At 41.0% G+C, this 20482-nt stretch overlaps 2 protein-coding genes across 3 annotated transcripts; one reads left to right on the forward strand and one right to left on the reverse strand.

Moving 5' to 3' along the window:
* LOC110876619 lies at positions 1–864 on the forward strand. Its single transcript, XM_022124784.1, has one exon. The coding sequence runs from the start codon at positions 1–3 to the stop codon at positions 862–864; it is 864 nt and encodes a 287-aa protein (XP_021980476.1).
* An 8420-nt stretch (positions 865–9284) lies between these two features.
* Positions 9285–12297, reverse strand: LOC110879238 (beta-glucuronosyltransferase GlcAT14B). Of its 2 annotated transcripts, XM_035977775.1 has the most exons (5): positions 12173–12297; positions 11291–11918; positions 11113–11188; positions 10909–11024; positions 9285–10167 (listed from the first exon to the last, which is right to left on the reverse strand). In XM_035977775.1, the coding sequence occupies exons 2-5, from the start codon at positions 11862–11864 to the stop codon at positions 9653–9655; spliced, it is 1281 nt and encodes a 426-aa protein (XP_035833668.1). In that variant the 5' UTR covers positions 11865–11918; positions 12173–12297; the 3' UTR covers positions 9285–9652. The 2 variants fall into 2 exon arrangements, with proteins under 2 accessions (XP_035833668.1, XP_021983350.1); XM_022127658.2 differs by having other exon boundaries at positions 11291–12239.
* Between the last annotated feature and the right edge of the window lie 8185 nt (positions 12298–20482).

Genomic DNA, 20482 nt, shown 5'->3' on the forward strand with positions numbered 1-20482 from the left:
ATGGAGAGGTTTGTCAAGGAGAGCATGAACATCAAGGATGTCCCAGAGGTCATGAAGATCAGCAGTTTCATAAACGGGCTAAAGCATGCACAACTATGTGAGAAACTGGGGGAAGAGTTCCCTCACTCGTTTGACAACCTCATGGATAGGGTCAGAGCTTTTGTCAGGGGAAAAGACACAGTCAGCAAAGCTAAGGAGACGGACGTCACACCCCGAAGGGTCACCCCAGCTGCAAAACTTCTTGACAAAGGTACACCCTATTCCAGAAAACCTACTTTTGATAGAATGTTGCACGATAGAGCCCGACCCTCGTACTCCCCATACAGGCCTCGGGGGAGAGGCCCACCCCCTTACTCTGACAGTTTCACCCCTCTCACCAAAACACCGAGCGAAATACTGGCCACTAAGAGGTTGAAAAACTCCTTCCCAAGGCCACCACCCATAAAACCTGTGCCAAAGGCACAACCAAGCGAATATTGTGATTTTCACAAAGGATTTGGCCACAAAACAGACGACTGCATGTACCTAAAAAGAGAAATAGAGGCCGCAGTGAAAACGGGAAGACTGGCCCATTTGGTTAAGGAAATTAAGGAGGGAGGAGGGGATCGCAAAGGGAAAGATGCAAGGGAGCCTGGGAGGGCAGACGTAGATATGATTAGAAGGAGGAATGAATTTGATACTACCCGAAGTGTAAAGGCCAGAATCCTGGGCTCCCCAGACTGCATGAGAGCTCCCATCCTCATGCCACACTTGGAGGAAAACGAAGTGCAACGACTCCCCCTCAACATCTCAGCCATAATAGCTGGTCACAAGGTATCCCGGATACATGTGGACGGGGGATCCGGAGTGGAAGTAATATATTAGCATTGTTTCCTCAGATTTGACAGGGATGTAAGAGACCAGCTCGAAGAAGACTCTATCCCCTTAGTAGGGTTCAACAATAGTATGTCACACCCCTTGGGAAAAATCAGACTCCCATTCACAGTTGAGGTAGGGGACCGCGTTAGAACTATAAACCTAACTTTCACAGTGGTTCGAGCACCCTCAAAATACAACGCCATACTGGGAAGGCCTGGAATTGGAGATTTACAAGCACAGGCATCCACCCCATACGGAGCCTTAGTATTGCAGACACCAAATGGCTTTGCCTAGGTAAAATCCTCATATGAAGTAGTTTCTTCGGTGTCTGAGGGGGGAGCACCCGGGAAGCCCCGGAAGGAGGGGGTCGAAGAATGGGTCCTTTGTGACAGGTTCTCAGAGCAGACGATTAAAGTAGGGAGTCACCTAAGTGACAAGTGTAAAAGTGCCCTAAAGGAGTTGCTCCTTCTCAACATAGATGTATTCGCGTTCTAGCACGGGGATATGACAGGGATCCCAAGGAGCTTAACTGAACACCGACTCAATACTTACACCTGGGCAAAGCCAATCAAACAAAAGAAGCGGAGCATGGGCCCCAGCAAAAGAAGGGCCGCCTGCGAGGAAACCAGGAAGCTGCTCAGAGCCGGAATAGTCAGGGAAGTAAAGTATCCATCCTGGGTCGCAAACCCAGTTATGGTTCAAAAGAAAGACGGGGGATGGAGGATGTGTATCGACTTTCAGGATCTGAACAAAGCATGTCCCAAGGACTGCTACCCCCACCCAGAGATAGACGTACAGGTGGACTCCTTGTCGCAATACCCCCTGAAATGATTTTTGGATGCCTACAAAGGCTATCATCAGATACAGATGTCGATAGAAGACGAGGAAAAAACAGCCTTTATCACAGACGAAGGGACATTTTGTTATACTAAAATGCCCTTCGGTCTCAAGAACACTGGGGCCACCTATTAAAGGTTCATGAATACCCTCTTCAGGGAGCAGCGAGGACGAAATTTGGAGGTGTACGTCGATGACATTGTCGTCAAAAGCTTGACCGAGGCAGCCATGATAGATGATATAGCTGAAACTATCCATACCATGCAAGATGTAAACATGAAACTGAACCCAGGGAAGTGCTGTTTTGGGGTAGAAGAGGGGAAATTCCTAGGGGTAGTGGTTACCAAAGGCGAGATCAAAGCTAACCCAGAAAAAACCCAAACCGTGGCCGAAATGAGATCCCCCAAGTCCCTAAAAGACATCCAGCAGCTGAACGGAAGGCTAATTGCCTTGAATCGTCTTTTATCAAAGGTAGTCGACAGGACCCTCCCCTTCATGAAGGTGCTGAAGGACTGCTTTTTAAGAAATGAAGACTTACATCTGTCAACTCCCAACCCTAGCCACCCCAATCCCCGGGGAACATCTGCTCCTATACCTATCCGCCTCGAAGACAACCATAAGTGCAGTTATGATGGTAGAACGGGAGGGAAAGCAGATACCAATATACTTCATCAGTAGAACACTTAAAGGTCCCGAGGAACGTTACATGCCACTGGATAAGTTAGCATTGGCCCTTGTTTTTGCATCTCGAAGGCTCAGGAGGTACTTTCAGGGACACAAGATCACCTTGATGACCGATTAGCCCCTACAAAAGGTGCTCAGGAGGCCGGAGCTGTCAGGACGATTGGCTAAATGGGCCGTGGAACTGGGCGAACATTCTTTGGAGTTCAAACCCAGGACAGCCATGAAAGGACAAATACTGGCCGATTTTTTAGCAGAAGTTCCGGAGGATAAAGAAAAAGAACTCCTAAAATGGGAAGCCTTGTAAAGAAAAGAAAAAGGGGAGGAAGACAAGGCTGTATGGAAGATATTCACAGATGGAGCCTCCAGTGAAGAAGGGAGTGGAGCAGGCATTACCTTGATAAGTCCTGAAGGGGTTGAGTTAACTTATGCCATAAGACTGGACTTCGAAAACACCAACAATACCGCGGAATATGAAGCCCTTTTAGCAGGGATGAGGCTAGCAAGAAAGATGAAAGCAAAGAACGTAGAAGCTAGCACCGACTCTCAACTGGTGGTCAAACAGTATCAGGGAGAGTACGAAGCCAAAGACAGCACCATGGCTCAATATGTAGCAAAAGTAAAAGAAATGGCTGCAGCATTCAAAACCTTCGAGCTAAAATACATCCCCCGCGGGAGAAACAGAAAGTCTAACGCCCTCAGTAAGTTAGCCTCAGTAGCATTTGATCACCTGGCAAGAGAAGTTAAAGTAGAAGTCCTGACCACCCCCTCCCTCGGCACAGAGGAGGTGGCTGCGGTCGAAAATGCACAAGAAACGTGGATGACACCAATTGTAAAGTTCCTCAGAGACGAGACTTTACCCGAGGGGGATTGGGCAGTCAGAAAAGTGAGGGTCAAGGCCCTGCAGTATGAGTTGATTGATGGGGAGCTGTATCGAAGATCATACCTGGGCCCGTCCCTGAAATGCGTTGACATGCAAGAGGCTGAGTATGTGATTAGGGAAATACATGAAGGGATTTGTGGAATGCATTCGGGGCCAAGGACGATAGTAGCAAAGGCAATGAATGCGGGGTTCTATTGGCCTCGAATGTACGAGACAGCTTCCGAGGAGATTAAAAAATGTGACAATTGCCAGGTACATGCACCCATGACTCATCGACACAAGCACCCAATGATATCCGTCTCAACATCCTGGCCCTTCCAAAAGTGGGCCATCAATATCATCTGTAGATACGGGGTCCCAAAGGAGTTGGTAAGTGACAACGACGTCCAATTTGCTGGAAGGCCCTTCAGACCCTGGTGTGAACAGATGAATATACGGCAGGTGTTTACTTCCGTCACCCACGCTCAAAGCAATGGATTGGTAGAAAGAGCCAATCAAAGTGTTATCAAGGGAATGAAAGGAAGACTCGGGAGGAAGCAAAAAGGATGGCTGGAAGAACTACCATTTGTGTTATGGGCATATAGGACCACTCCTAAAGATTGCAACGGGGAGACTCCTTTCAGTTTAACTTACGGAACGGAGGCTGTCATCCCGCCTGAAATAGGATCCCCAACTGCCCGAATGAAGCTCAGGGAGGAGGAGAATGAGCAGGACCTCCGGATGAATCTGAACCTTTTGGAAGAAAGAAGAGAAGTAGCAGCAATCAGGGAGGCCAAATACAAGAAACAGCTGAAAAATTTATTACAACGCCAAGATGAAAAAGCTCAGCCTCGTCCCAGGGGATTTGGTTTTAAGAGCAAATGAAGCCAGCCTATAGGAGAACACCGGAAAGCTAGGCCCCAACTGGGAGGGGCCTTACCGAGTCATATGGGCAAACGGCAAAGGGAGCTGCAAATTGGAAACACTCCAAGGCAAGGAGGTCCCCAGGACATGGAACCTCATGCAACTTAGAAAGTACCACATGTGAGGGGTAAGCCCTCGGAAAAAACGGCCAAGGAGCCACTTTTGTAATATTTAACTGATAGTCTGGGGTTCGCCCCCAAGGACAGATCTTTTGTAACAACTTATGTTGGGAAGTTAAATCCCCCAAGTGAATGAAAAATGAACAATTAGCATGTCCTCTTTTGACAAAATAGCAGGTATTATATCTAGGCAGACGTGCCTAGAAACACTATAAAGCCTAAGTAATAAGTAAACACACGTGTACAAGTTATATCAAACATGACAAAAGCCCGGCCGTGGGGCAAAATAGGGTCTAGCTAACCCAAAGAAAGCGGAAAAAACAAACCAAAAACATAATCTCACATTATAAACTTGTCCTATGATTGGCCTCGAACAGACAATCCTGGTTTATCAGGCAAACCACAAGTATAACACATTTTTGTAAACAAAACTACAAAAAGAGATCATCCTTTATTCATTTACAGAACAAATGTACAAGGAAAAGCCTTAATAACGTCGGCAAAAAACAGCTAAAATACAAGGCAACAAAACACAACGAGATCAACCAAAAAAAATACCAAAGCACAACTTCCTGCAAAACGGCCCAAAGGTCCTCAGGAAGACACCAGCTTGATCCTAGGCAAAGGTCCCTACAAAACAACAAACACAACAAAAGGCAAGCAAGAGACAGGATAACAGCATACGGTCATAAGTCATACGATTAGATGCTAAGGAGAACCCCTACACAAATGTTCCCCTTCCAAACACAAAAAAGTTTAAAGTATCCTAGGGAAAGTAGTTATTCAGGTTACAACCATATCGAAAAAAACAAATGTTTAGAAATCATTGGGGAACATCCCCAGACAAAGACGGTGGAGAGGAAGGACCAGCAGAGGAAAATAGGGCTTTCAGTTCATCTATCGATATCATAGGATGCTCCAGGATCTTCTTCAGAATGGCCGGGGTCTTGCTCCCAAACTCCTCATCCAGCTTGGATAATTTCTTCTTAGCCTTGGAGTTGTACAACGGAGTCTCCTTCCTACCCAGACCCTGAGCAGAATAAGCGTAACCATCCTTCAGCCCAGCCTGGTAGCCAACATCCCGGTAGGCCCTATATACCTCTTCCAAGCCACTCTTAAACTCCTCTGACTGAGAGACGGCGGAAAGGAAGGCTCCAAATCCTTCAGTAATTAACCAATGTTTCTCCCTGGCCAACCGCTGGTTATCATCAGAAGTTATCCCATAATCTGCATATATGGTATTAAACTGCTCCTGGGAAACTGAGCCAACTTCCTTCAAATGCTTTAACTCAGCAACCAGCTCCTCCTTCTCCTCCACCAGCACCGCCAACTTCCTGAAAAAGCTCTCACAAAGAGACATGCTGTACTGATCCTCGAAAATATCATCCCTCAAAGCGGAGTTCACAAACTTATGGGAGGGAGGAACAACATGAGTAAGAAAGTCCCTAGCAGCCTCAGGAGTCCCTATCACTGAAGAATGAGATACTTTCCATTTGGGAACATATGTGAGAGGGATAGCATCAGCAAACAGATGAGCCAAAGGGGATCGATAAGTAGGACCTTCAAGGAGAGTGGGTTTACTGGTCCCCGTAGCATGAGAAGGAGAAAGTTCAAAAGCTGAGGAAAAACGAGCTATGCCCACCTCTGAAGTATTATCCCGAACACGAGAAGAGGAGGGACCAGTGGGGATTTCTATGGGATCATGAGAACTCCCCTGTATAACAAAAAGAGGAACATTAAAAACAAAACAAAGGTAGAAAAAAGAGAACGGGGGAAAAAGAGACTTACCAACAAAGGTGCGTTCACAAGACTTAAAGACCTCAGGTGTTTAGACAAGGAACCCTTGACTCCAATAGGGGGAAGATTGGAAACAGCCTTCGACGAAGGAGGGGGCTTCTGTCTGCTAGCACTTCGGAGCCTTTGCCGGATATCACGGGGAGCAGGGGTTGGCTTAGGGCTTGCAGCCTTCCTCTTACGAACCAAACGGACTTCCAGTGCTTCATCATCACTTTGATCAGAATGCTGAACAGGAGGGAGATCAGGGGAACTCTCCTCCCCATCGGAAAGAATCTCCTCATCTCCTCCCACAGCGACGGAACCCCCAACCTGGGCAGACCCTCCGGTAACCTGCACCTCCACATTCAAGCCAGGATCAACTTCATCACCAACTATAAACTTGACATCCTTGGAATCGCCTTGAAGCAACCTCCACAAGGTCAATTCTACACAGGAAAAGCACTAAAGATGACTGTACAAACACCAAGGGCACAAAAGAAAATAACAGCGAACCCAGAGTAAAAGATACATTTTTTGCCAAAGAAGGCCTTGGGACGAACCGGGTATGAAGGGCTCAACCCCCCCATGGCAAGAATCCCCTTGGAAAAAGTAAAGGCCCTCGTTGGGTTTTCATACATTCGTTTCCACAGAACGGTCTCGGTAGCAGACAGGGTAGGAACAACATCCTCAATAACGGCCTCAGCATATCTCGGCAGTGGAGATTCCGGTATTATCGTAGCGGAGACAAAAATAAACCGACTCTTCCAATCCTTCGGGTAAGTAAAAGTTGGCATAAAAGAGTAACAGGATTTTGACACACTGTTCTGCCGCTTAGCAAAAGTAAACCAATCCCCGTCGGAGATTAGTTTATAGAACATGCAGAACAAAGGGATAGAGGGCTCGCCGGAAATGGCTGCACAAGACAACTCAAAATGTACCACTCTCATAAAACCTAAGGGATGCAACTGAGAGAAGTGAACCCCAAAGTGGCGAAGCAAAGCAACCTTGAAAGGTGAAAGAGGATACCGGACTCCACAAGAGGAAAATGCCAGTGTATAAAGAGGAATTTTGTCCGTCGTACACTCAGCCGATTCATTAGGGCCCGACAAAGAAGGAGAAAACTGTTCAGGAATGTTATATGTCTCGACAAAAGACTCCAAGTCCTTCGCTGTCAAGACTGATCTTATCGCTGAGCGGCCAGAACGACTCATGACAGGTGCAGAAATGGTAATCGGAGAAATGTTAAGAAAAAACAGAGGATAATAATGGAAGTAGAACAAGTAATCAAGAAGGCTAAAGGGGTATTTAAAGAGATAATTGATAGTGGAAATAACCGTCACATCACCGTCCTTTCGAAATTAAAAAAAAGGGGCACGTGTATTGATGGGATTAAACCCCGCCATTATACTCGGCAGTCTAGTAGAGGGTGAATAATAACCGCCTAGGGTACGGGCCCACATTTGCTAACCAGAGGATTACCTTTCGAAAATAAATATAGCTCAGCCCCGGATCATGAGCCTCGGGTCTCAGAACCAGGGACTAAAGATGACTTGACGACGGGCCAATGGATTGCTCCATTTACCCGATTTGGGCTGATACCATAAAAGCCCAACACATGAGGCCCACAGATGAATTTACTTCTCCATTAAGACTTTGCCCATGAAAATATGAGCGGGAAACTAGGATTCAGAAAAGAGGGAAGCATTTAATGCCTGATGTGAAGGGCATCTTGGCTGGCTTTGTACTTCTCCAGCCGGAAGTATTAAATGAGGCCATCATCCATCCGTTGGGGGTCAGACACGTGTCTGAGCCCCCCGAAGATTATCAGAAATCGTTGGATCATTCCAACAAATATCCCACATGCAAGATAAGGTCATATGCTTATATAAGAAGAAGAAAACGGTAACAAGGAGGTATGAACACATTTAACACACTCTCATTTACTCTCCCTTCATTGGTTCCGACCAATATTCTTACACATTAAACACACTCAAGCATTTATTAGATTCACACCTTAGAGGAACTATTCCGGTGATCATACTCATCGGAATAAACTCCTTTCATTCTCCGGCAAGTTTACTTACTCTCACGCCGGAGCTTGGTCACGGATCCCCCCTCCCCCCGGGGTCCCCCGTGACGAGCCTAACGGTTTATTCTTTTGTAGTAACGAAGACAGAGGCATCTTGACGTCAGCGAAGATCCATCTAACGTCTCAGGGATTTGGGTATTCGACATATCTGAAATCCACACGTATCATACAAAAGATGCTTGACGATATTTTAAAACCAAATTGACGTACTTGAGTTTAACAAATTCAAGAGAAGAGATTTCCTCAGTCCATTTTTTTCATTCTTATTCATGTGTATAAAAATTTTAAACAAGTTATAATATAAAATAAAATACATTCTTTCTTAGAATAACATATTCTAATTCGTAACGATACACACAATGTAATAATATGTATAAAAGTTAAAACCTAAGAGTTTTATATTTATATATTTACGTGTCATAGACTCAGTCACGATAGCTAATTTAGAAATTATGACTAACCCACGAAATGTGAATAAAACAACAATGAATCAACGAACATGACAAAAAGGGAAAAGATTCGAAACCCACCGCCAGTTCCCACTTCCCACTTGTAGATGATACTCTTGTCTCTTGCACACTCTTAAACATAATAAAGTTTTAAAAATAACAGTAAATAGTAATCGTGTTTTAGTGGTTTTAACTATTTGAGTTCAAAATCAAAATGTTTAACGCATTGAGTCTCTAGACGTTCTTTTATAACAATTTGAGTCAAAATTTTAATCTTTTGAGTCCAATTTTTTTTAACAAAATTTGACTTAAAACGTTACAAAATTGGACTAAAAACATTATAAATGAACGGTTAGTGACTAAGAGCGTTAAACTTTTTTATTTTGAACTCAAGTGGTTAAAACCGTTAAATCACTCAAAATGTAATTTGTTCTAAAAATAATAATATTAAATAATTTCGAAATATCATATTTACCTATATTTTATTAAATGACACTCTTACACATATTGTAAATCTTTAAAAATAATATCCTATGAAAGATATGTTTACCTATTTTATTAAATATAACTTATAATATGATCACTGTAACTTAAATTCAGAGGTGTTTATGTAAAAAATATGGAAAATTAGTTAAATACTACGATTTTTAACAGGTAATGCAATATTATTTAGCTTTTAACAAGATACGTAATTCATAAAATATCCCCCAAAAAAATCTTTTAATTACACATCAGCAAAGTCATGTTCTTGAATTGTGATATATTTTACAGCATTTTTCTTGTGCCTGCTAAAATGGCATCAAAGTATTTTTTTCAGTAACTTACAATCAACCCCTATCATCACCCTTAGAAGAAGATGTAAAAATTGGTGAAACAGGGTTCTAAAAGAATTCGCTCACTACAACACATCAAATAAACCGCATTATCCTTACCGTTATCATTACCGATTGCTTTCTTCAGCAGTATGTTCAGAATCAAGGCTAATCCACATGGCGGTGGTCATTCATCACACACACGAACTAATTACAACCCATGAACATCCGCCACTTGTAGTCGTCTATCTGCATTGTCTTGGTCTAAAACTCTCCTCTGACAAAAGTGAGCTCACAAGCTTCTGTAGCCTTTGCGCCCCACTTGTAGGATCAAGCCGTGTAAGATTCCCAGCCACTGAACACGGGTCTGAACCACTTTCACGACTCCCGGCACACCACCCACCAGGAACAATCCTATCTGGCCCTCGAAACAATAGTTCAGAGTCGATCCTATCAAGCACGGGTTCATCTTGATGGAACTTTCGTGCAAACGGGGCGTTGCTGTCGATCATCCTAGTCATGTCTTGTAACGTAAGGTAGTGAGGGTGTTGTTTTGGAGGGTTATCCCACGCTATAAAGTGGAGATCACTGTTTACGGTTGTATTTCTGAATTCTTTTGTGTTACATATGACTGTATGAAAATAGCCTTCGGGAGATGATATGAAATTCGCGTAGTACATAAGGACCGTTCGAGGTAAATTGTCCCATCCCCATATACAAAAGTCAACAAATTGACGAGACAAAACCATCCAAGCAGATCCTGCAGTAAAATGCAAAAAGGTGGAAAAAAAGGGAAAATGAGTGTTCAACCGAAATAACCTATTAATTAATTAAAGATCAATTATCATAAAGCAAGTATCAAGGATTAATTATCATAGAGCAAATGAAATATCAAGGATTCAGGATCAAGGAGCAAAGACGTAGAATATGCATGGTTTAGCAATTTACATACATATTATAGCTCATGAATCTTGAATAATACTTTTGGATCAAAGAAAGACTTGGTAACATAACAGATAAGATGAGGCAATGATCATAGAAACTAATAAACTATCATAAGCATTTTCTTTCAAATGCTTTCCTGCAGAACCATAGCCTGTTTTACTGTCAAACTTATGCTCCATGATTACAACTAGATCTCTAAAAAACTAACTCCTTGAGTGATGTTATTGGTGGTACAACCTATATCGGGCCTGGGAATGAAAGTTACAAAAAAGAACAGCTAAAACACGAGAAATGGCCAATGCTCAGCTAAATCAAGTAAAAGCACATGTCGAAGTGCCCATGAAGTTCTCATAGATAAACATTAGAAAAGAAAAAAAATTGAACTTTTTTCAATTTCAACAGATTTCACATCCAAAATTGAATAATCTGGTAGTACCATTACCCCATACCTAATTACCTATATGTCCATATCACAATATTCAAAGGCAATCCTATAATTACTAACAGATATAACCTAAATCACTCTCTGTATTAAAAAAGATGCCATAACAAAAACCTGTAAATAATTTGAAAGCTGTTGGCACACTCCTCCTCTGTGTAATCCAAAACACATCACTCTTTTCACTCATATACAACCCAGGATCCACAATCACAGGCTTCGCTCTTTGAAACCTGCATAACACATGTAACATCTTACAGTTAAATTATATATTACAGTAACAAGTATCTATATCTCACAATTTGAACCACAAGATCTTACTCTTTCCATCCAATATTACTCGTATGATCAATAAAATTAACATCCCTCGCTAACGTAGAGAACACATAAATCAGATCTGAAACAAACACAAAAATATTGCTGAAATAACAAACATTCAAAACAGAATACCTGAATAACAAACATTCAAAACAGAATAATAACAGAATAACAAACTAACCGTCTTGAGTGACCAGTGGATAATCAGAAGCACTCAGATTAATAAACCAGTCCCAATCTCCACCGTCTCTCAACAACATCGCCGCCGCGTGGAGCGTATTCGCCACCATAGTCGGTCCACGGTACGTCACGAGGTTCGCCTTCGTGATCATCACCACATTACCAAACTTCATGAACAGTGGATGATTAACCACAAACTCATGCAACCGTAACCGCTCCTCCGGCGACGATTCAGCGTCTAAATGAACTACATAGCGGTTATTCGGATGGTACAGAGCGAGAAGCGTTCGCCGGAGCATATCGCCGTCGTGATTTGAACCGGAAATTAGGTACGCGAACCGGACCGGACGGACAGCGTCGGAAATACCGATCGGCCGGAGTTTGTTTTCGATGAAAACGGAGGTTCCGGCGGTTGTGTAGTAGTTGTAGAGGCGGTTTCCGGCGAGTGGAGTTAGGGTTAGGAGGAATAGGAGGGAGAGGGATAGGGTTGACCCGAGGGCTAATGGATAGATCCATTTGCGTTTGATGGTGTGTGGATGTTTCAAGTGCATGTAGAAGCTTCTTAATTTCTTCATAATGTAGGTGATTTGATGGTACAGAGCATCAATGGAGTTTGGAAGAAGATGGTGGTGAGTACAGATGGAAGCAAAACGTGAAGACCGGTCACGTTAGCCGGCCCGCCACCACTGTCCCGGTGATGTGGGGGGCGTCCCCCTCGGCTGTTTTTGCAGCGACCTCCCGCGTCAGAGACTAACGTTTAGAGGCGAGAGGGCAAGGGCTAACCCAAGTGGGTAAAGCAGAGTAGTCCGGAATCGAACCGCCGCAGTATGGAAGCAAACATTTCCCCCACTTTAGCCACTGGGCTGCGCCCCTGAGGACGGTGGTGAGTACAGATGGGTGAGTTGTTGGATGAGGAAAGAAAAATATGGTGGTTATGGAAGATTTTGTAAATAAATAATAATTCAACTTGTTTGAAATTATGATGACTATTAAACTTTATAAAATGTATTTTTTAAATCATAGAAAATATTTTATTGATACATATATCAGGTTCTTAGATGGTGAAGTGCATGTAATAATTTTAATTTATAAAATTAAAACTGAATAAAGTATAAGTTTACTTCTTTATCGATGAAGTTAACTTAAAGAAAAGAAAACCATCAGAATGTATTATGCTTTCAGACACATCTACTAAAGACAAGTAAATATGGGGGAGTTTCTCGTGTATTTTTGTGTATACACAAATCATGAATAATGTAACTTTAAAACTAATGTATACATTTTTTGTTTACTTTGTTTCTTAAGATAAATATTATTTACAAAAAGGGGAAACTTTACTGGGAAGATTTTTGGAAGCAAATAGTATTATTATTAGCGATTACATCCATAAAAAATTAAGTTTAAAAGTTAAATTCGTAATTTGCCCCAAACCAAATTGATCATCGTGTAATCTATATACTAGGTTCACCTTTTATAAAATGTAATTACAAAATATATATTAACGTGACTCTCGTTATTCGTAGGAAATATCATAGTACAATACCGGTTGCAGTAACTAAATAAAAGGAATATAAAATATAATTATATATACCAATTTTGATTCAAGCCGCATCTCTAGTGGGTCCTTCACGCGCACTTTATTGCATCTTAGACTCGAGTATTCATCATCTTGAGTCTTGAAAAAAACTCCTTGATTGCAATAAAGAGCACACTAAAACGTTGACGATTTTGTTTGAGGCACGTGTTCAACACGCTTCCCTTAAAACAGATTTCACGCCTCTACCAAAGACGACGCGTCTGTCTCCCAGTGTACAACAGTCGAAGCAGTCTGTACTGCCGAAGATGGCCACGCGCCCGAGGTTACACCGGGTCATTGTAGTGTTTGAACTTATGGAGCAAATAAAGATGTGACGGTGGTGAAATCGAATAGAGAAAACATGTCTCTCTAAGTACCCAACACATGGGTCTTCAAGTATTTTTTTCTTTTCAATAACTCTCCATATATTCATGTAATTTTCTTGTATCTTCTATTGTATTTTTCTTGATGTTCTTCCTCTCAAATGAGGCACATAGCCTATTGTTATACAAGAGTTAAGGATGAGTGAAAAGTCTCACTTAATTAGAGACTTAATTTGAGACATAAAGACTCAAACTAAAAGACATTAAGACTTTACTTAAAAATTTAGTCTTTAATTCACCATATACCATACGAAGAGTTTATTAATAATTATAAATTCATTAAATTATAATTCACTAATATCCATTCACCAAAATTTCCAACAATCTAGAGTTCTAGACTGAATAAAAGGTTTGTAGTCCAATAGTATTAAGATGTTACACTGGTGTCTCTCTTCTTAATTGGTGAGAGTTCTAATCTCGTTAGAGACAAACGATGTAGATTTTAGAAGTAAGTGTAGTTTCTCGATCAAAATTATATTTACAATAGGGTATTTTAGGCGTTAAAGTTGTATGTTCTAATGATTCAACCCGACTTGCTTCTTCATTGACTTTCCCGAGCACGTAACATCCATGGAAGAAAACCATTTATAAAGGACCAAACAAAGTGATTAATTTGTGAGACCGGAAATAAACTGGGCTTTTTTCGTTTACTTAAATATATGTTTATTTTTTTTCATTTTTAGTGGCTTATATACACTCCAATTCTAATCTACATATTTGTTCAACACAAGACTTAAACCTCAAGTCTCAACTACATAAAGATAAACAATTTTGCAAAATACTTTGATACGGTTAGCCCACATGCCAAGAAAACTATATACTAAAAGTTAACGTTATGAGGTTTGTAGGTTATTGCAAAGTTGATAGGACAGTCTCACAAATAAATAAACAATAATGTTTAGGTTTTTTTTTTTTTTTATTCTAATAGGGTGTATGGGATATCTTTTTCCACCTCTTATTTTCTTTTTCAAAAAGACACTCTCTCTTAATTTTTCCATTTCTCTTTTTCAAAACATTAAAATCTCCTTTTCAATCCATTACCCAAAAATTATTTTCTAAAAAACTCATTTTTTCAAAAAGTTATAAATCAATAGGTTATTTTATAAGCAATCCCAAACACCCCTAAATACCAATACTGTAAAAAAGGTCTCTAAAGCCTAGTACTTTCCGAATAATCACTACAAGGTAGGCTGTCGATGCGACTTTTCTTCAACTCCGCCTAATTGCTTGGAATCGATCAAAAGCGGTCAACCTCGGCCAAAATCAAATATAGTATGCCAACGCGGGTCGTGTTTAACTTTAAAAAATTAAAACATATGTCTATTGTATAAAAAAATAAATATCAATTTTAAAGGAATGCATATCAATTTTTGAAATACTTTATTATTTGAACATGTATATTTTTTTTAATTTATATTGATATCCAAATATTTTGTTATAAATTTTAGTAAATTTAAATATCATGACCATCACACTTTATGGGCTTTTATACCTCATTTCAATTTGACTTTTAACAGTGTTAACTAAGTTAATGTTCCTAGTTGTATACTTCTTATCAATCACCAAACGAACATTATAATTCAATTTACTAGGTTCGGGGATGCTACGACCCGACTTAATTTAAATCCCGATAACCCGACCATTTTAAAAACTTTATTTTTTTAAGAGTTAATTGCTCGGATGGTCCCTGTGGTTTCAAGTTTTTTCACGTTTAGTCCCCACCTTTTGAAAATAGCATGTATGCTCCCTATGGTTTGTCATTTTGTTACTCGGATAGTCCCTGAGTAGATGTTAGTTAGTTTGAAAATAGCAGGTATGCTCCCTATGGTTTGTCATTTTGTTACTCGGATAGTCCCCAGAGTAAATGTTGGGGGACTATCCGAGTAACAAAATGACAAACCATAGGGAGCATACATGGTATTTTCAAAATGTGGGGACTAAACGTGAAAAAACTTGAAACCACAGGGACCATCCGAGCAATTAACTCTTTTTTTAAAAAGCATTCATCCACATTTTATTTAACATTAAGTTTATTTATATAAATCCTAATGTGTATCGGATTAACTTTTACCATTAATTGTATTTTACCGGCTCATCCCTAGTTGATTTGGGTTAACTACCAAATCTATTTTTGGGATCTTACACCAAAACATGCAACTCTGAAACCACTACATATTTGGTGTGATTCGTTCACCGTCACCAAACCCTCAAATCGTTAACCAAAATTCAAACAAATCTGGTGCGATTCTTATAGATCCGATGCTTCATATAGGATGTTTGAATCTGATTTTTTTTAATCTTACAGGTCTGGTTCTTTATAGCGAAGGTGGAGACGATGAAGATGTTGGTGATCCAGAGACCTAGCTGCCATATCTAGCGAAGGTTGGTAGAGTTCTGGACAATTCAGGCGGATACTTCGACGTCGTCTCTCTCTAGCTTCATTCTGTTTGTGGGAATCACGCCAGATCTACAAAAGGTTTGCGATTCTGATGGTGGTGGTGGTGGTGTGGGTGGTAGCGGTAGTGTACGGTAGTAGTATTTATTTGATTTGTTCTTGTTCTTGAATTTAGGTTTAGTATTTGATGACGTTTTGAATTTGGTTTAGTATTTGATAAAGTTTTAGAAATATAATTGAAGAAGATGTAATTTGGATTCTGATTTTTGTTATTTTTACATATTAAATTTTATACTGTGCGATTACAATTTTACCCCTTGACCTAAAGGTCAAACTAACCGCATCTTAACGGATGGACTCAAATCGTAGCTCATTTCAAACAATAGGGACGCAAGAAGCAAAATTTTAAGTTTCGGGACTCAAGTTGGCACCGACCTCATTCATCAGAGATGCAAATTGCAATTTACTCGAATATTAATGATTCGAATATTAATGATGATTTTGGTAAAGAATCTAAAATGCCTCTAACAACACATAACAACTAGCTTTATAATATGGTTCTTGAGTAAAAAACATCATCTTATCTTAAAATTGTAAATATATTTAATATGGTTTTTTTTATATATACTAATTTGATTGATCATGAACGTTTTTAAAAGCTAATTATTTTCTTTAAAACAAGTTTACCTTTTTTTATAATACCAAATAATGCTAATACATGTCATAATACCGCAGCAATGCGTCAAGGATTACATTCTAGTTTTAGTTAACTTATAATATAATAGATAGTATTAAAGTTAAAACACTTCTTGCAGCTCTCAATCTAAATTGAACATTCATCTATACAAGATAACTGAGCCCAAATAATCGCGGTTAAAAAAAAAATCTATACAAGATAGCCGTCTAAGGTTAAAGGTAAAACAAAACTATATTAATTTATTTAGGTAGTGTTTGGTATGCAGAAATAGAAGATGCAATGGAATGAACTATTATGAGTGCAGGGCCGGTTTTGGGCCCGGCAAACCCGTGCCGGCGCCCGAGGCCCAAAATTTCAAAGGGCCCGAAAAATATTTAAAAGCTTGTATATATTTATTAAATTATATATTTAGTATATTCATCTGTTTAATATGCAAAAAACATTCGTGGTGTAGTGGCAAAAACCATCTTAAAATAATGCAAAGGTCTCAGGTTCGAATCTTTGCTCCATCACTAAGTTTTTATTTTTGTAATTTATTTACCCTTAATCATAATTTTGGGCCCAATTGTTTTCGTCGCCCGAGGCCTAAATTTTTTCAAGAATTTTCGGGGACGGCTCTGTATGAGTGAATGAAAAAAAATGTGTTTGGTTGGTCAACGTAATAGAATCACCCATTACATAAGTCATTTCACTCCTTTAAATTCATTCCATCTATTCCCCCTGTTTTTTTTTCCATTCCATTCCCTCTCTCAGCCTACGTCACAAACACCGCCCATCACCTCCACCATCTGCCACCACCACCACCTTCCGTCGTCACCACCCTCCACCAACCTCCGCCGACCACCACCACCGTCCTCCGCCGCCCGTCGCCATCGACTACCATCGCTGCCACCCGCCATCGCAAACCACCGCCACCCCGACCACTACCGCCACCCTCTGCCGACCACCACCACCATCCTCCGCTGCCACCACCCGCTACCGTCGACCACCACCACCCACCGTCGTCGCCACCACCACCACCCGTCGCCACCACCATCGAATACCATCGCCGCCACCCGCCACCACCGACCACCGCCACCCCGACCACTACCGCCACCCTCCGCCGACCACCACCACCATCCTCTGTGGCCACCTCTCGCTACCGTCAACCACCACCACCCCCCGTCGTCATCACCACCACCATCGACCACCATCGCCGCCACCCGCTGTCACACCCCAACCGATGGCGAAAACATCGGGGTGCGAGCACTAAGCGTTCAGATTGCTCATTAGAATTCCATAACACTATTATTTCAATAAAAGTTAATTGATTTCATGCAATAATCTAAACAACGTCATCACAAATATCACATTACAAACCAAATCACAAATTGTTCAAAAGACTAAATTAACTAGGCGACGTTTCTAAGCATCTCCTAGCTTGGTTCCCATGTTCCATCGCAACCTATCAGCCTGCAACATATATTAAAATATCAATACAAAAGTATTGGCGAGTATACAAGTTTGGTAATAGAATAATAGATTAAAACAACTCATATCCACAGTGTAAGCAATAAAAAAAATAGTTTCAGCCATGCTAGTGTCGCAGTCCACGCAGTGATAGCCCAAGTGTCCCGATGCTTTAGTTGTTTACCAAAGAATCAATGAGGTAAACTAGAATCCTCCTAACAATACCCCCTGAGAATAACGGGAGAGGTGCATCTCCTATAGCGCTACTATTGTTAAGGCGGAACTACACACTCTGGATTAAACGTCACATAGCACAAAGAGTCAAGAATCAAGAATCACAAGTTTCACGTACACATAGGATAAAGTTCAAGTTTCCAAAGATTCAATTTTAAGTTTCGTAGAATACATATTGCACCCCAAAAGTTTAAAGAAAAGGGGATCGAGTATACTCACAGTGATTGCTTAACAGTCGCAACTGTTATTGGATCAAAGGGAGCTCTTTTTAGAATTAGACTGGTTAGATTAAAATTGGATAAGAATTCGGGCAGAATAAAAAGATTGATCAAAGTGCCAAATCAGCCACTGGATCGGATGGCTGTCCGATCGGATGGCAATCCGGTCGGATTGCCAGTCGATTGGTGACCTGGGTGAGAGAGACGAGTGGCTGTCCGATCGGATTACCTCTTGTTTCAAAATCCTCAAGGTGATGGGGATAGGGTGGCTGCTCGATCGGATTGCTGTTTGATCGGGTTGCCACTCGACCCAAGTGCTAAGTGTTCTGGTTCCTCTGATCGGGTGGCTGCTCGATCTGATTGCTGTCCGATCGGGTTGCCGTTCGATCAAGGTTCCAAGTTTCAAGTTTCTACTTAAGTGCCATGGTCATCTCAATCGGGTGGCTGCTCGATCGGGCGGCTCTCCGATCGGGTTACCACTCGATCAAGGTTTCCAAGTTTCAAAAGATTCTAAGTGTCTGAAAAGTTTCAAAGTTTCAAGACTAAAGGACAAGTGTCACCTGATAGGGTGGCTGTCCGATCGGACGACAGTCCGATCGGGTTGCCGCTCGATTGGGCGACCCTTGTTCTTGTTTACCATTTTGTAAATTTTCTAAGTTTCTAGCTTAATGGTGACGACATGACACGTATTGAGACAATGGTAAACTTTTCAGTACACACGCGTCCTGGTCGGGTGGGAATCACCCCTGTCCGGTCAGTCGTCTGTCCCTAACGAGTTTATGTCGGAATCCGTTGTCATGCTCGTCTCCACCAGTAATAACTCGGGTTCAAACCGACCTTAGACTACTTATCAAGCCTATAGGTCATTTAGACCTGGTTTCCACCGAATAAAGTAAAAGTTGAAGAAAAGATGAAGAAAACTTAAGTTTCATTATCAAAACTCTTAGATCTAGTGTGAGGGTGAAGAGAAGAGGAGACAGTGCAACGGGTCGGGTGGTAATCCGATCGGGTGGCAATCCAATTGGATTGCCACTCTGGCCAATCCCACCCTTTCGCGTTCCCGTCTTTGATTCTCAAGTTAGATTAAGCGTTGCGTATTATTGAGTAATAGTTTATCATAAACATCAAGAGTTTCATAGATTCCGCTAGTGACAAGACTCCAGTCTCTCGCTTAACCAAGAATCAAGTTTCATGAGTCTCAAGAGTCAGTCACCAAATAAGTTTCAAGAGTCATAATCATAGCTTCTCAAATATCAAGAATCAAGAGTCCAAGTATCAAGTATCAAGTATCAATAATCATCATAAAGAATCTAGCTTTCATAGTATTAAGGATCAAGTATCTAGTTATTCATTAAGAATCAAGTGTCAAGGGTCAAGCATCTAGATTAAGTGTCAAGTCTCGTAGTTTAAGTATCATGATTCAAGTATCTTGAATAAAGAATCAAGCATCATAGTGTTAAGCATCAAGTATCAATAAGATTCAAACCAAAAATGCCAAAGTATCAATATCACATAACAAAAGGGACCAATACTAACAATAGTCTAATCTTCAGGGACTAATCTTGATAAGATCCTAAAGTTTAGGGACGCTGGGCGTTACAGTCTCCCTTCCTTTAGGAGATTTCGGCCCCGAAATTTTAGAAGAAGACTGCTCGAAGAGCTGCGGATACTTGGCCTTCATATCACTTTTCAGCTCCCAAGTGAATTCGGCACCACGCTTTCCTTCCCATCGAACCTTAACAATGGGAATTTTGCTGCGTCTCAGACGCTTGACAGTTTGATCCATGATTTCGACCGGTTTCTCCACAAATTGGACAGCTTCATTTATTTGCAAGTCTTCAAGAGGAACCTGAAGTTCCTCGTTGGCTAGGCATTTCCGTAGATTAGACACGTGGAACACCGGGTGCACATTGTTTAGTTCCTGTGGCAAATCGAGTTTGTACGCCACCTTGCCAATCTTTTCAGGTATTACAAAAGGACCCACATTGTTTAGTTCCTATGGAATGTAATGATCCATTTCATTCCTTTGTCCATTCCATTAACTCGTCCATTTCATTTCATCATCTATTCCATTACGCCATACCAAACAAACCCTTATGCTTATAGTCATATCTTCCTATACTAATAATCAAAAATCTTTTTTGGACACGTGTCACTTTCTGTTGCTTTCTCACCATATTTTCCTATGTATCTCTTACATTAAATAATAATAATAATTTTAACAGAAAATTAGATAAAAAT

Source organism: Helianthus annuus, chromosome 9 (assembly GCF_002127325.2).
Source record: "Helianthus annuus cultivar XRQ/B chromosome 9, HanXRQr2.0-SUNRISE, whole genome shotgun sequence".
Lineage (NCBI taxonomy): Eukaryota > Viridiplantae > Streptophyta > Magnoliopsida > Asterales > Asteraceae > Helianthus > Helianthus annuus.

Bases quoted from the DNA above. Each gene is read 5' to 3' on its own strand.
- LOC110876619 (XM_022124784.1), top strand. From the start codon at position 1: ATGGAGAGGTTTGTCAAGGAGAGCATGAACATCAAGGATGTCCCAGAG.
- LOC110879238 (XM_035977775.1), bottom strand. From the start codon at position 11,864: ATGAAGAAATTAAGAAGCTTCTACATGCACTTGAAACATCCACACACC. The intron at 11,025-11,112 runs GTAAGATCTTGT...TGTGTTATGCAG, and splicing joins AGTAATATTGGATGGAAAGA to GTTTCAAAGAGCGAAGCCTG. The intron at 10,168-10,908 runs GTTTTTGTTATG...ATTTTACTGCAG, and splicing joins AGCTTTCAAATTATTTACAG to GATCTGCTTGGATGGTTTTG.